The following is a 16,601-nucleotide window of genomic DNA, read 5'->3' as shown; positions in this document are numbered from 1 at the left end:
CTTTATATTTGTACTCTTGGAATAGTTTCCTTTTGGGCATTCTTTTTTCTTTTTTTTTTTCTCAATGACTTATAAGAACTCTTTGTATAATAAGGATATTTTCCCTTTGCTTGCCAGAAGTATCGCAGATACATTTTCCCCCAGGTCTGCCATATCTTTTAACCTTATTTATGATTTCTTTTGCTGTGAAGATTTCAATTCTTCTGTAGTCAAAATCTTCAGTCTTTTATAGTTTCTTATATTCGTGATGTATTTAGAGAGGTTTCCCCACCCCAAGATTAGAAAAATATTTGCCCACATATCTTAGTTCTTTTATGTTTTCATTTACATTTTTTATCCATCTGGAATTGATTTTTGTGTAAGGTTATACTGGTATTTGATGTTTGGACACTTCAGATGATCTAGATACATACTCACAGCTCTTCAAACAAAACAGTATTGTAAAGCCTCCCTTACTTGCTCATCCATTTTATTGGACTTGGAATTGAAGCTCTTTGATAAAGGTTTTGGCTCATACTTTTCTTCAAGCAGAGAGATAATTCGTCTTTCAAGTCTTCCCTCTTTTTTTCTGTTCCTGCTGGGCAGTGTAAACAGAAATCCTGTTTATGACAACAAAGCACTTTCAGGCAGAGTAGATGGCACACTAAGGACTTGGCAGCTGTGATCTGTCAGGACAGAAATCATTGATTTATAGTCTGTAGCTACACAGGTAAAGTAAAAAATGAGGGTTGTATATCCAGTCTTCTTCCCTAGTGTAGATGAATGGTCTGTGTAACCACTGATCATTAACCATACTAGCAGGTGGTTCTCATTTTGATAGAGGAAGGGAGGTCGCTTGAATGGCTGCACCTTAGATTTGGACCATATGAGAATCACCTGGGGAACTTTGAAAAACTATGGATTCCCCAGGCCTGATCTTCGGAGGTCCTGATTTAATTGTTCAAAGTGGAGATAAAGAATGTTTTGTTTGTTTTTTTTTTAAAACCCCAAAAAACAAAGCAAAAAAAAAAAACCTTCCCAGATAATTCTCCTGTGACTCAAATTTAATTTAGATACTTGCATCATCTCTCCACTTATTTTTGATCATGTGGCTTTATGTCGGGGATCTGACATCAAAACTCCTACAGGTAATTCAGACTTGTCTGCTTATTTCCAATGGCCATGTTTAAATGGCATTAGGCTGCATCATTTTTCTTGGCTAAATTTCAGATTCAAAAACTCATCTAGAGAAGTTTAATTAATCAACATTCTACACAGTTTGAATAGATTACAACCAACACATGCCAAAATTTCTTTTTATGGTTAGAAGACAATTTTTTAAAAAGACTTGAAATATAGCAATAGTGTTGGTGAATATTTTAGCATTTATTGCCACCAAAATATTTTTTTTCTCAAGTTTTACTTGGTTGAAAATTGTCAAAGAAATAGAAAATCTTTTGTTTTTTAAGGCAGTTTTGCATTTGGATTAATTATTAATCCAGGTAATACATTTCTTAATAAGAAGGACATAAAACAACAAAGGTCATTCTTTAGTGTTATATGAAGATACCAAAGATACTAAATTACAATAAAGTCCAAGTAGACAGCATAAATTTTTAATGCTTTATCATTTTGAATGTGTTTGCTTTGTGTTAGCCATGACAGGCATGATGGCCCTGGCAGACCTTGTCACAAGTAGCTGAAAGACAAAATGCTGGTGTTACCAATCATGGTTGGATTTTTTTTTTCCTAAAGAATCTTGCTCCTATGGTCAGATTTCTTTTATGCTTGATTTTTCTATTATGAGACTTGGGTTGATTTTCTTGGCTCTTTTGTAAGACAAGGACCATCTTTGGTTTAACGTCATACCCTTACGTGAGCAGAAAAATTTTCATAAATTGTTTTAGTTGTGGGTTTTGACTTCACTGCTGTAAAGTAAAACTGTTTTGTTTCATTGTAGTTGATTCCGTGTGTTCAGTAACACAAGGAATGAAAAGAAGCAACAAAATCAATGGCTGTAGCTGTCGCCCTCTAAGGCTTCTGTTGAGTTGGAGTTTTGCTCTGTGAAACACTGAATCTGTAAAGAGGCTTTTCTCCCCCTTTTCCTCTGAGGACTGATCTTCATCTTCTCATATCACTCCTTTTGACTGTCACTCTCCATCTCCTTCCTCCTTTGAAGGACAGAGAAGTAATAGAGGCAGACTGGGAAGAAGGAGATGAGAAGCAGGAAGAAAAGGGAACCAGCATCTTATTGCATCTCTACTTTACTCTTAGGTCTTTCTATAGTGTGGTCATATTCAGTCCAAATAATTATCCTATGAAATAGCCATTGATTTTATAGAGAAGAGAGTTAGGATTTAGAGAGGTTGATAACTGGTGGAGCTGAGATTTAAACTCAGATATCCCTGACTCCAAGACCTGCTCTTTGTGCTGAAACACCTGGAAGAGACCTTGGAAGAGACCTAGTTCAGCCCCCTCATCTCATATCTGAATAGATTATGTATATATTACTGTTCATCAAAAACATATCTATCGGGCCTCCCTGGTGGCGCAGTGGTTGAGAGTCCGCCTGCCGATGCAGGGGATATGGGTTCGTGCCCCGGTCTGGGAGGATCCCATATGCCGCGGAGCGGCTGGGCCCGTGAGCCATGGCCGCTGAGCCTGTGCGTCCGGAGCCTGTGCTCCGCAACGGGAGAGGCCACAACAGTGAGAGGCCCGCGTACAGCAAAAAAAATAAAAATAAAAAACAAAAAAAAAACACACAAAAAAAACATATCTATCAATGACTATGCTAAGCACTTGACATGCATTATCTAATCTAATTTTCACACGGATGGTATGAGGCATGGAGAGGTTAAGTAACTTGCTTAAGTCATCGATGGAGTAAATGACAGAGTCTAGATATCAGCTTGGTCTGACTCCACAGTCCATTGCAGCTCTTTGGTGACAGAACAGAGTCTAGACTCTGGGTTTCCTGAGGGCCAGTTGTTAGCTCTTTCTTCTGTTCCACAGTGGACATCACCTAATTGGAAATGGAATAAAATAAAAACCAAATCAAAATGGAGCTGGAGTGCTTTGTGGCACCTGATTCTGCCACCCCTCAGAGCTCAGCCATCTACATTCTCATGAATTGCTAGGGAGTTTGTTCCTCTATAGGAAATCAGGTGTAGAAGTGTCTTTATGAGCTATAGCTATTAAAAATACGCACATCCACACATTATTTCCTTTTTTATATTAGTGAACACTGACTATAATAAATCAGAAGAGGGGTTTTTGATAGTTCACTTTATAAATTGCTTTAAATTCTAGTTACAGTTAAAGTTATTCATTTCATGAGATTATTTTTTTTTAATTTCTGTACTGTCAAGATTATTTTTTTTAATTTCTGTAATGTCAAAATGTGGTGAAAATAGTTCTTTTCTCAGAAACACTGGAAACATCTCTGAGTTTAAGCAAGTTTCCAGTGCAATGTGTATAATAAATCACCTGTCTCTGTTTTAAAATTGTCCATAACAGAATGGAAACTGTAGCACTTACCAAAGGAGCAAGTACTAAAATAAAAGTACTCTACTTTTTTAACAGTCACATGACTTCCACAAATCAAAGCCGTTTTCTGGAAGAGATGAGTTGTTACCTTTACTGAATGATCAGTGATGGCTGTTAGCCTTTGATAAGCAGGATGTAGGGTGTGATTTGGGTGTCTTCTTGGATTCCTTTAGTGTTTCCTGGGTGCTTGCAGAGCATGTGGTGGGATAGTATATAGCATGGTGGGAGGGAGAGAAGCATGGATGACACCAGAGACCCTGCCCTGGCCCCTCATGTCAGTCCAAGTAGAGAATTCTTAACCTTGCATTCCTCCTTTCTTCATTCGTGTTCTCTCTTACACTCAGGCTGTGCTGTAATTTGATCCTGCAGTAGTGATGAGAAATAGTCACTCCTCCATGCTTGATAGAGAATGATGCAGTGAAACTTTGCCTATCACATGTCCCTAGAGTGTGGCTTCTCCTGCCACACGGAGCCTTCCAGTCCCTACCCTTTCATGTCACACACACTAAAATAAGTCATGAAAAAGAAAGATAAATGATAAAGACATAAAAAGCCCAATGTCACTGCACAGGAGGTAAAAAACTTCAAGTCTAAGAAAATCCCAGCCGAAGGTATACCTTTTCTCTTTGCCAAGGGTGTGATAGTAGTTGGGCAGGTAACCATACTCCAAAGACTTGTGCCACAGTGAGCGTGGATTTGTTCATATCATTTAACCCCCCTGAAGCTCCGTATCTTCACGGATAAGAGATCAAGACTAATACTATTTTTGGGGCACAGGGGAGCCTCTTTCTCTCTCTCTACATAAAGGCAGCCTGTTTCTGTTAGCCTTGCTTGTTATTCTGCTTGCTGCCTCCCTGAGGAAGAATGAGCTGGACACAGTGATTATGTGTGGAATGGCTATAAAATAACGAGATGGCACCATTCAAACATGCAGTGGAGTTCACAAGTATATAAATGGGGTCCACTTACGAGACTCACCTGCCAGACTTCAGACCTAGACATTCAGGATGGAAGTAGTTGTACTGAGTTGTTTAGAAAGTGTCTGCTCACTGTGTGAGGAGCCAGTCTTATTACTTGTCAATTCTTGCTTTTTTGCGCCATCCCCACCCCAACCCCATTATTACATAATGCTGTGCTGAAGGATTTTTCCCTGTTTTCCCAATTGAATCTTACCCTTAAAAGAGGAGGATATACTATTGCTAATGTCATTCTAAAGAAAATATTGCTGGCTTTGAAGCCATGTAAAAAATATTTCAATATTTTGACATTTTTCTTTAATTTGTTCAGTCTTTAGTGATGCATTATTTTAGTGTATGCAATATCTTCAAGGTGAAAAGATTTAACTTCTTTGTTAGTAATTTTTGGAAAATATGTATCCTATTGTTTATGCTTTTTTTGCGGGGCATGGGGTGGGGATGTGCGTGTGTTACAGAATGTATTTCTTCCCCTTGATGTTTGATCTTTGAATGAAGGGTTCTTGTTAGCCTAAAAAACAAAAATTCAAGTAATCATTTTAATAAGATTCTCCTAGGATGGCTTTTGAGTGGGGATAGCACTTAGTTTAGTTCTGTAAGTTGATTTTAAAAAACCAATTTCTTTATCATACTTTTGTGTATATTATATGATATTTTATATATGTATATATGTGTGTATATACATATATATATACATACATATATATATATATATATATATATATATATATATACATGTATAAATTCTTTGTTCTTGTTATGCTAAAGAGAAATAATAGGTTGTTTCTCAGAGATACACCTTCAGGGACATGTGGCCACAAAGGTTTAGTTGTTCGTGTCCCTGTGCATTTATTTCCTCTAAAGTAGCTCTTGAAGCTCTTGTATAAGTTTACATTGGACGCTGAATATGTACTAAGAAATTTTGTTTGGAATTGGTGTCTTAGAGATTGCAAGATAGAGGGCAAATCATTTGTTTGTCTCCTCTTTGCTCCCTCTTCACTTAAAAAGCTTTTCTCTGTAGAAAATAGCTTTTATGCATAAAGTGTAGCTACTTATAAGTATCTTCTATGTGCAAGGTGAAATCTGGTTAAAGCAAACACTGAAAGTAACCACAGAGAGAAAAATGCCACCAAAAGTACTAAATCACTTCTTCGCACGTGGTGGGATTTTATAATGCGATTTTATGTACAGAAGCTTCAATTAATATTTTTAAAAGTAGATCAGAGTCACCCTTTGCCTTCTGCACGTGGTGGGATTTTATAATGCGATTTTATGTACAGAAGCTTCAATTAATATTTTTAAAAGTAGATCAGAGTCACCCTTTGCCTTCTGCAATCAACCACTAGTCATTACAGTCATTATAGTCTTTGGAGCAGTTCAGCCCATTGGTAAGAATCTTTATTCTTTATAGTTGATATGTTTACGATAGCCATCTTAATAGCATATTCACGTGGCTTCATTCCCCTAGTGACATCACACATGAAAAGAAAAAAAGACAAGTTTCTTTTAACACCTATATTTTCTTTCTATTAGGGCGTGTTGGAGAGTTTCCTGGGCACCGCTGTCTCTGGAGCCGTCTTTTGCCTCTTCGCTGGTCAACCACTCACTATTTTGAGCAGCACAGGACCTGTTCTAGTTTTTGAGAGGCTTCTATTTAATTTCAGCAAGTACGTATATACATATCTAACTATAAATTAGAATTGTTTAATTGTGGACCATTCGTAGTCTAGATAGAGCACAGAGTAGTAATTAGGCATAACAGAATACGAGAATTTTAAGATTTGGAGGTTGAAAGGCCCTTAGAGATTAAGTCCTCCAGCACGTGTTTACGTTTGCTTCAGCTGAGGCCGCTATGTTCTGTTACCTCTTGCCCTCCCCCATGATTCTCTGCCTTGTCCTGCTTTGTGCCTCTGGAAGCTGGCCGCTGTGGACTGCAGCACTCAGGCTCCTTTGCCCTCTGGCTTCCTGCAGAGCCCCAGGAACACAGGCAGGCAGAGAGGTCAGGGTGTGTCTGTTTCCCACCTCACTGCCTCTGCTTCACCAGGCAGTCTGGCAGTGTGCCTTTGTCCTCTGAGTGTAGCCCCTGTCAGGTGGCTCCTCCCCCCTGCCTCTGGCCCTCACCAGGCTCTGGTGACTCTTACTTCCTTGGCCTTTTCAAGCCAGGGAGTAGAAATGGCTTCCTGATATTGCTAGTCCCTGAGTACTTGCCATTTTTTTGTTATTCATACCTCTGTAAATAGTCCATGTGTTACATTTTCCTCAGAATCCCATGGGAGATTGCCTTCTGTTTCCTGCCATGATCCCGACTGACACACTAGAGAAATGAAGTGGCTTGTTCAAGGTCACGTGGCTCATCTGTGAAAGAGACTGGGTGTTCCTGTGGTCCACTGCTCCTAACCCCCATTCCAGCGTTCTTAACTAAAGATACATTTCTAGACTCAAATGAGTAACAACTAACACTTATTGAGTGCTGACCATGTACCAAGGATTGTCCTAAGCACATTACAGGCACTCCCTCATTTATTTCTTGTAGCAGTCCTATGAGGTAGGGACTGTCTCCTGTTTTATAGATGAGAAAGCAGGCATAGAGTGGATAAGCAAACTGCTGAAGGTTGCATCACCAGTCGTTGGCAGGGCTGGGATTTGAATTCCTGCTTTCGGACTCCAGAGTCCGAAAGCCTTTTATGGAATCACTAGACGTTACTACTGGGCATGACAGTTGTGATACCAGTATTTTCTTTTAGAAATTGATGGATCATTTTAAGAAGGGGAAAATTGAGTTAAGCAAATTATCCAAGTGACCACATTAGCACACAAATAGTTTCAAAATCAGATTGGGAATTCTGGCCTCTTTCTAATGAACTTAATATGTCTGAGAGAGAATTGCCTTTACTGGCAGATTTCAATACCCAGACAGATTGCAGAATTTCATACGACTTGCTAACATTCCTTGTTGGAATTTAAATATACTTCTATTGTTATACATTTCTAGGATTTTAATATTAGAAATGTCATTACCTACTTAATGCCTCATGGACATAAAGACTCATATAATGGCCTTTGAAACTGTGTGTGCCATCAAAAAAGATCACAAGAGAGAGGAGGGAATGAGAATTTGAAATGAGTGTTTTGAGAACTGGGTTGAAAAGAAAAGCAAGGATCTTCCAAGAATTTAAAGTCCCAAATTTTAAATAGTGTTATGTTTTCTGTAGATCATTACTACAAATCACTCCATCATAATTCTCAGAAGACCATTGGAAAGAATTCTGCTCATGTCAGTTTATAGAAAGAGTCAGACAGTTTATATATGTTTAAGAAAATATTGTGGGAGACAAGAAAGCCTTTGTGGAAAGATTAAACAGGCATGTACTATAAACAGGAACAAACATGTGCAACCTTTGCAGAAAGATTTATTGGATGCAATGTGATCAGAGCCTTAATCTACAGAAAATGTTTGCATCCTGATGTGCTTTAGATAATTGTAAGATAGAGATTATTTCCTTTCACTAAGCAAGTTGCTTTCTCACTTTCCCTTCTGTTTCATCATAATTGGAAACTTAAACATAGTTTCAAGTGATTTATTTTCAAATGGTTGTAAAGCAACAAGAAACATTTGAGAAACTGTTTTAAATCCATCACTGGGTAACATGTGACACTTATGTGTCAAACCTTATTCTTTAATTCACAATACTATATCATTTGCTTACATATCATAATAGCAATGCTAATATTTTGTACAGATACAGAGTATTTGTGTAGATCACTGTTTCCCGAAGTGTGTTTCGTCATTTACTAGTTTCATTAAATGCCCCACGAAAAAGAAACTTCTGTGATCCCGGTTAGTCTGGGAAGTGCTGTATATTACATTATATCCCCCTCCCGGTCATTCACTTTACACTTTAGCGTAGTAAGGGATCTGAGAAGTCGTTCAGTAAAGAAACTGTTTTACTATGTTTTGCCCTGATTTCCCCCATCATATTTTACCTTTTTTTTTTTTGAGAAACAGGTAAATCCTTGTTTTGAGTTCAGTGGACTCAAACAGTAAGTCCACATAATCCACAGGTTTATCTCTGACTTGGAATAAGGTTTTAATATTTGCCCTATAAACTGGGGAATCATAAAGGCATATGAATGATATGCTGTCGCCTTTTAAAATTAGTAACAGAATGAAGGAGTAGCTCACAGCTTTGCAGAGAACACATAGTTTTGTTTCCCCAGTTCTGCAGTCTCTTTTGCACAATTTTTACACGTTTATCCCAATAATAGAGAATTAGATTCCTTTTCCTTTTCTTCAGGAATGATCGGAAGGAAGTTTTAACAGTGTTCTAAGCCACTTAGAAACTTCATAATTAAAGTTGGATTTTAGCCTGTATAATTGTCATTTGGTCATTTAATAATTTCTTTCTTATATTCTATGAACAGTTTACTTTGGGCCTTCAAATTATGATTTTCTTCTGTTCAGTTCCTGGATTTAATCATTTAGTTTAGGGAGTTTATATTTATTTGTCAGTGGCTGATTTCTGAAGCATGCTTCAAATGTGAGTTCTTCAGTTTGTCTGTACTATTGGGTTTATGCTGCTCAAAACTATCACTTAAAATCTCTAGAAACACTGAGTGTTACTAAAAGGATATACACCCATCTTCTCCTTCTCACTCACTATGGCTTCTTTGGTCTCTACTATCATTTCCTTTTTATAGCTTGTAACTTTTTATAACTTAATTGCTATTTAAACTTGGCACCAAGGGGACTAATAGTCTTATTGGATGTAACATTGCCTTTTATTGTACTCATTACTGTTGATTGGCTTGTTTAAAGAAGTTCCTCATCTTTTATTCCTCTTTCTTCTTGCTGTTGTAAACATATCACTTTCCTACCTAATGGAGTGATTGGTATTAGTGATCTTATTTGGGTTATTCTTACAGAGCCAGTCTGGGAGTATTTAAGTATTTCAGAGGAGCTATTTTGGCGTATTGTTCAGGTCCTAAGATTTCAGTTTATACATGCATTTTTTCCCCTTTGTATTCAGACTGATAGTGTTCCTGACCATTAGCTGGTGATTAGATTTATTTCTCATCCTGTTTGTAAACATCAATTTTGTAAACAACCATTAGCATTCTTAGAACAAATTAAGATTGCTCTAACTTTCGTCTTGTTAGGGAAGCAAAACTAGATAACTGTTTAAAACTTTATTTTAAGGAAAAAGTCTGTTGGCTCAGAAGTAATAAAACTGTTTCTGAGCTCTGACTCACTGTGTGATAATGTAAATTATTTCAAATTCCTAGAGTTTAGCTTTTTCTTGAGTCTACTTATCTCAGAAAGACATGCATAAGATTAAATACTGGGGTTCCAGACGTAAAGGGAACTGTGAGGGAATGCCAAAGATGTCTTCAGAAAGATTTCAGGAAATCTATAGAAGATAACTTTCTACTCAAGTGTTACTAATCTCCTGCTTTGGTAATGTATTCCTGTTTGTGTGATTTGGTGAGAAGGAAACAGAGGACAGTGACTTTAAGGCCCACCCTACCATGAGCTACATATAAATTGGACAGGATGAACCGTGCTGGAATTTTTAAAAGGAGCAGTCCAAGAGTACAGAGATTTGGTTTCTGGTCCAGCTCTGCCATTAAAGCCTTGGCATTGGATAAATGACTTAGTTTCCATTGGCCTTGGTGTCCTCATCTATAAAATGAGGCATATTTGACCAGTTGGTGATTAGTCAGGATTCTCCAGAGAAACAGAACCAATAGGATATGTGTATACATATATAAGAGATTTATTATAAAGAATTGGGTCACACAGTTATAGAGGGCTGGCAAGTCCAAAACCTGCAGGGTGACCCAGCAGCCTGGAGACCCAGGAGAACTGATGTTCCAGTTCAAGTTCCAAGGCTGTCTGCTGGAGAACTAGGAATAACCTTTGCTACAAATCAAGTCCAAAAGCAGTCCTCCTGCTGGAGAGTTCTCTCTTGCTTGAGGGAAGCTGGTCTTTTTGTTCTATTCAGTTGAAGAACTGACTGGATGAGGCCCACCCTCATTATGGAAAACAATCTGCTTTACTCAAGTCTACCAATTTAAATGTTAATCTTATCAAAACCACCCTTAAACATCCAGAATAATATATGACCCAATATCTGGGCACCTTATGGCCTAGTCAAGTTGACACATGAACTCTAAGCAAATTTAATTCTAATATTCAGTAAAATTTTCAGTTGGTCATTGTCTGGTTACCTGTGATAGCTCATCAGCCAATGACAGTACTGTAACTGTCTCTGTCAAGTCGTAACCTGCAGGCATGGCTTAATTCATCTACCAACTCTTTATTGGAACCCTTCTATGCTCCGGGCACTGTGCTAGGTAGAGAATTTGAATTTTATTCTAAGAGCAGCAGGGAGAAGCCACCAAAAGATTTTAAACTGGGACATTTGATTTACATTTGAAAAGGTCATTTTGGCTGTGATGTGGAAAATGGCTTTGAGCAGGGCAAGCATGGATATTAGTAAGGAGGTTCTTAATAAGAATCGGTCAAAGACTTCTTGGTGGCCCAGGCTGGGATGTTGGTGATGAAGGTGTGATACGATGTCTTTGGGAAAGTATTAAAATATGTGGCTGTCAGTTATCAGAAACTCATTGTCTAAAAGCAAGGCCATCGAGCTTCAAGTATGCATGATCCTTGATTTATTTTTTTCTCACACAAGAAATGAGATTACCAGTAACTGCTTTTGCATCGCAAATGATGAGGAAAAAAAACTATTGTAAAACACTCTCCACATAATTTTGAAAGAATCAGTATGAAATGGTAAAATGTCAACACTTGACCCATCTTTTCCTAAATGTGAATCTTAAACTAATTTACTTGTAAGAAATGGAAAGGGCATTGAAAAAAAATGGCCCACTTAGATGGAGACAACTTATTCTAAAACTGTTCTTCACACACAGCTTCAGCAGAAGGTTATCATACCTGTGAGTGAGCTTCAAGAGGATTGGTAGTGTCTAGTGGTAACATGGCAATGCAGCCTTTCTTGGTCTAACTACAGCCTACACATCTGATCCCATCTCCCTGTGTTGGTGGCACTTGGTCCACAGGGAGAATTGCACGCAGTTTCATGCCACTTGCCTTTTTGAGTACTCTTTCCTCTTCCTGGCTTGGCCCTCCCTGGTCTATCCAGAAAGTTCCCGCTTATCCTTAAATACCTTGAGTTTTTTCTGCAGCTTTATCTGTCCCCCAACCCACGCCAGCCCGAATTAGTTACTCCTTCTTCTGTGACACTTTAGGTATCACTTAGTATTTTATAGTGTGATTGTGTTTATCAGTTTGTCTTCCTCAGTAGACTTCGATGACTTGGGGACAGAGAACATATTTATCTTAGCATCTTCCTTAAGCAGAAAGCCCACAAATATTTATTGAACACATGCTGGGTACCAATGTTATGCTTTCAAATTGTTTATTCTGTAAATTCTGTAAAGGCAGGGATTGTCTTTTTTGAATGAGAAAATTAAATGAGGGGATGGAAAAAGATATTTCATGCAAACAGATTTGACAAGAAAGCAGAGGTCACTATACTCATATCAGACAAAATAGACTTTAAAACAAAGGCCATAAAGAAAGGTAAAAAAGGACACTGTATAATGATAAAAGGATGAATACAAGAAGAAAATTAATGAGTTATTTACATTCAAATGTTATGACTACTTTTGATGTGCTTTTCTCAAACTTCTGGAATTATTTCTTAGTGGTAGCCTAATGTCACTAGACCAAATCCTTAAGGGTAATACTTTCTGGATAAAATCAAGAATGAGCTTTATATCTAGTGGCTAAAAGAGATCTTATATTTTTAACAATCATTCTATAGTCATTTGGTAGTATTGTGTTATTCTTTGTGTTCCTTGGAGGAGGAGTCTAAATGCCTTTCTGCCTTCTTTCCAGGGACCATAATTTTGACTACTTGGAGTTTCGCCTTTGGATTGGCCTGTGGTCAGCCTTCATGTGTCTCATTTTGGTGGCCACTGATGCCAGCTTCTTGGTTCAGTACTTCACTCGCTTCACTGAAGAGGGCTTCTCTTCTCTGATTAGTTTCATCTTTATCTATGATGCTTTCAAGAAGATGATCAAGCTAGCTGATTACTACCCCATCAACTCCAACTTCAAAGTGGGCTACAATACTCAATTTTCCTGTGTTTGTATGCCTCCCAACCCAGGTGAGGACAGCATGCTTATAGTGTTTCTGCTTACCCTGTGTTTGGAGGAAGCCGTAGGCTCCATGCATGCAAACTTTCAACACAGTATCCTGATCCTCAAGAAAGGGTTTTATTTTCTCTGAGAAGTCATCCTGATGAATTTATAGTCTCATTGCCTGAGGTATCTTAGCCATGTGATTCAACCAGGAAGTGAAATCAGGAGCTCAGGAATGTGAACATAATTAGCTCAGTGCTTTGAAACTAACTCAAGCTACAGTATTTGCAAGGAAATTTTGTGTACATTATTCTGGATCTTCTCTGATAGGTGAGGAAACCAGGTATCTATATAAGAGATATTAAGGACCATACCAACCTAGTCCTCGGAACTTCTGTTCCTTATTTTGCTGCTTCCTTATCGCTGTAGGAATCTCTTCCTTAAGTAAATTCTAAATAGATTATCTTAAACTTATAGAAGAAGCAAGATACGAATTCACTTTATATAATTTGAAGCATGAAATTAAGAAAGAAATTCAGGGGCCTCCCTGGTGGCGCAGTGGTTGAGAGTCCGCCTGCCGATGCAGGGGATACGGGTTCGTGCCCCGGTCTGGGAGGATCCCATATGCCGCGGAGCGGCTGGGCCCGTGAGCCATGGCCGCTGAGCCTGTGCGTCCGGAGCCTGTGCGTCCGGAGCCTGTGCTCCGCAGGGGGAGAGGCCACAACAGTGAGAGGCCCGCGTACAGCAAAAAAAAAAAAAAAAAAGAAAGAAATTCAGACTAGAGTCACCTAGTGATAAAGTAGAGCTTTATAGTTCATCTGGGCTAGACAACGTAAATAAGAAAGGAAAAGAAAAGAAGAAACAAAAGAAAGAAATAAAAGAAGGAATATTATGTTCTTGGAGAAGATTTATATTCTAGGGTTAGGAAAGACATAAAATTAACTTGTTGGTCAGGAATATGATTCTATACATCTTAGCACTTTAACATCTATCTTGCTAAACCTGAGTCAGTCTCAGAACCTTTTCACAGAACAGTGCTCAATTTGGTCTTTGGAATTTTTTCTTGGAGTAATTCATTATCACTTTACAATATGGAAGGCATTTGGGGAAGAAAAGATTTACTTTGGGGAAAGTTGCTTTACATCTGCTTTGGTAGAATGAGGGGTAGACATTTGTGTCAGAAAATTAAATGCTAATAGTGCTAGTGATCCCTAGTTGTGACATTAGCTACAGGTCATCGTCCCTTAAAATATAAATTGAGGGCTCCCCTGGTGGCGCAGTGGTTGGGAGTCCACCTGCCAATGCAGGGTTCGTGCCCCGGTCTGGGAAGATCCCACATGCCGCGGAGCAGCTGGGCCCGTGAGCCATGGCCACTGAGACTGCACGTCCGGAGCCTGTGCTCCACAACGGGAGAGGCCACAATGGTGAGAGGCCTGCGTACCGCAAAAAAAAAAAAAAAAAAAAAAAAAATTGATATACTTTTTGACTAAGGTCTTGTAGTACCAGAAGCACAGCAGTGTATTGAGGGCTGTGTAAACCTGGGCTTAAACATAGGGCACATTCATGTAACAGCCGTTTATCTATACATTCTAAGGAAAAACCACTTACTGTTTACAGTAAAACAAACATGGTTTTGTTATAGACTAGAATGCAAGATGCTTAATTCAAAAGCTCAACAAGAACTATGAAGAATTTTAATGCTTGTGCAGGCTGTGTCAGATGACTCCTGGCTATTTTGGTGGTATATCTGCCACCTCCTCTACCACTTTGATGGAGAAGTCTTATAAGACCCATATGCATCTTGAGAGATGAGAGGAAAGAGACCAGTATCTCCCTAAAAATGGGTCAGTCAGTGACACTGGTGAAAAGATAGGGCATTGTTGGGTTTTGCACTTATGTATTCTTTTTGTCTTGTTTAAGGAAAATCAGCTCACATTAAAATAAATCCCATGCTTATTAAAAGCAAGCAGAGACAGGTAAAAAGTGGAAATTTGAAGATTCAGGCAACATGGGTGCCGTAGATATAAAGACCTATATTGTTAAGATGTATACTGATTAGAAATATTTCAAAACTTAAGAAGTTTTTGGAAAAGAGTAAGCACTTAATACATGACAGATATGATTAGAACCAATTAAATATCCTCCCCAGAGAGATGCAGAAAATGTGTTGCAATTACACAACTCCTAGAACTCTTCCTGGGAGAGAAGGGGGTAAAACTCCCTCTAACCGTGCATCCTGGACATTGCGGGGGAAGTCCAAACTACACACATTCAAAATATCGGATCACAGACATATTTAATTGTGGGATTTTGAACTTTCCTTTTTACTTATTTGTTTCTATCTATCTATATATTTATTTATTTGTGGAAAAGTCTGTGTGCTGACTTCTTAGGCATTCTGAGTAATCATACATTAAGATTTTCTAGAGGAAAAAAAATACTACCAGCTGTCTGGAGGTTTGAAGTGTTCATGAACCAAATGAGGATTTTGTCAGCATAGCTGTCACAAAGATCGCCCTAGTGTCAGCCCCACACCTACCTGAGGCTATTGGAAACTTGCATTCATTGTTTTAATTGGATGCTGGCAGAGAAGGCAGTTTGAAACCAGGGAAGACATATCTGAATGTGTTTTCATTGTGAAAAGTACAACAAAAATTTTACATGTAATTTTCCTTCCAAAAAGGATTTCTGTTTTCTTGAGAAAGTGATATTGAGGCTTGAACCGATTTTACCCATGCATAGCAAGTGCTGGCTGAGGGGGTGATAGATAACTTTTCCTTTGACCTGTTTTCCCTAGGTTGTATAAAAAGTCTGTCCTAAATAGCGAGGAGCTGTCTTGGAAGGATTCTGACAATTCCACTACCTCTAGGGGTTACCAATAAAGCAGCGTAGCAGGGCTTTGAAGTCAGAAAATCTTGTATTCAAGTCCCTCTTGGCTAATGCCCAGTGCGTGACTTTGGGCAAGTTCCTTTACCCAAGGAAACTTTGCCTCATCTTCCTTACCTATAAAATGGGGTTAATAATAGTACCTTCCTTAAAGAATTGTTTTGAAGAAAAAAATGAGGTCTTACAGACAAAGCATTTAGGACAGTTTCTAGTAAGTAATTAAATGTTAACCATATAACAACCATTATTATTGCTGTTGTTATTTATTAAAATTTAGGGTTCATAAGTATGAATGACAGGACAAGCAAACCAGTCTTCGTCATCCTCCATTCCAAGCAAACGTTGTGGGCAATTGGCTCATTCTGCAGCAAGACTGTTGGTTGCACCCCTTAGTTTTAGAGTCGTTCAGACGAGTGGCACTCATGGAAGATATGTACGTGAATGTGAGGGATTATTTAATCCATGGGGATGAGATCTGTTTCTGGTATGGAAAAAAGCAAATGGATATTTGCATTTTCAGGACAATCTCATGTTTTACAAAACCCTTTTTAAGATGAATGATCATGTATTTCTCCCATAACCTTAATACTTTTTAATAGAAGACTGCATAGACCCACCATAAATTTAGTTCTTCATGGCAACAAACTGAAAACCAATAGGGAGAGAATAAAACAGTTGCATATACAGCTAGAGTGAGTGTTCTAAAAACAATAAAAGACTGGTCTTTCATCGCAACATGCACTCCTAGTAAAAGAATTCAATCAATGAGCCAATAATATTTAAACTGGCGGATGACTTGTTTTTCAACACTGGGACAGTATGTAACGATGAACCAGCAACTGTGCAGATGGAGTCGTGATCCTGCAAACTGAGGAATGATTTTACAGGAAAGGAGATAGGGGTCACTTAATCTCTAAGAAAACTATATTCATGGCCACAATAATATTGTGGCTTTTTTGGTGCTTTGTGAAGACAACTCTTCCTCCCCCCTTCCTGATCTTTCTTGTTCTCACTTGCTTCCATAAAACTTCATCATCTCCTGAGTT

The 16,601-nt window shown here is 38.4% G+C and overlaps 1 protein-coding gene across 1 annotated transcript in view; it reads left to right on the top strand.

Annotated features, from left to right (window-relative positions):
- SLC4A4 (solute carrier family 4 member 4) overlaps positions 1–16,601 on the top strand; it is a 350,822-nt gene that overhangs the window by 259,758 nt on the left and 74,463 nt on the right. Inside the window, exons 13-14 of the mRNA XM_082645180.1 lie at positions 6,033–6,166; positions 12,424–12,695. Of these exons, the coding sequence (XP_082501306.1) occupies positions 6,033–6,166; positions 12,424–12,695 (406 nt within the window). The remainder of the gene's footprint in view (positions 1–6,032; positions 6,167–12,423; positions 12,696–16,601) is intronic.

This window comes from Mesoplodon mirus, assembly GCF_964341445.2.
Source record: "Mesoplodon mirus genome assembly, chromosome: 2".
NCBI classification, from domain to species: Eukaryota; Metazoa; Chordata; class Mammalia; order Artiodactyla; family Ziphiidae; genus Mesoplodon; species Mesoplodon mirus.
The sequence above is the reverse complement of the archived record's forward strand: the minus strand, read 5'-3'. Positions and strand labels throughout refer to the sequence as shown.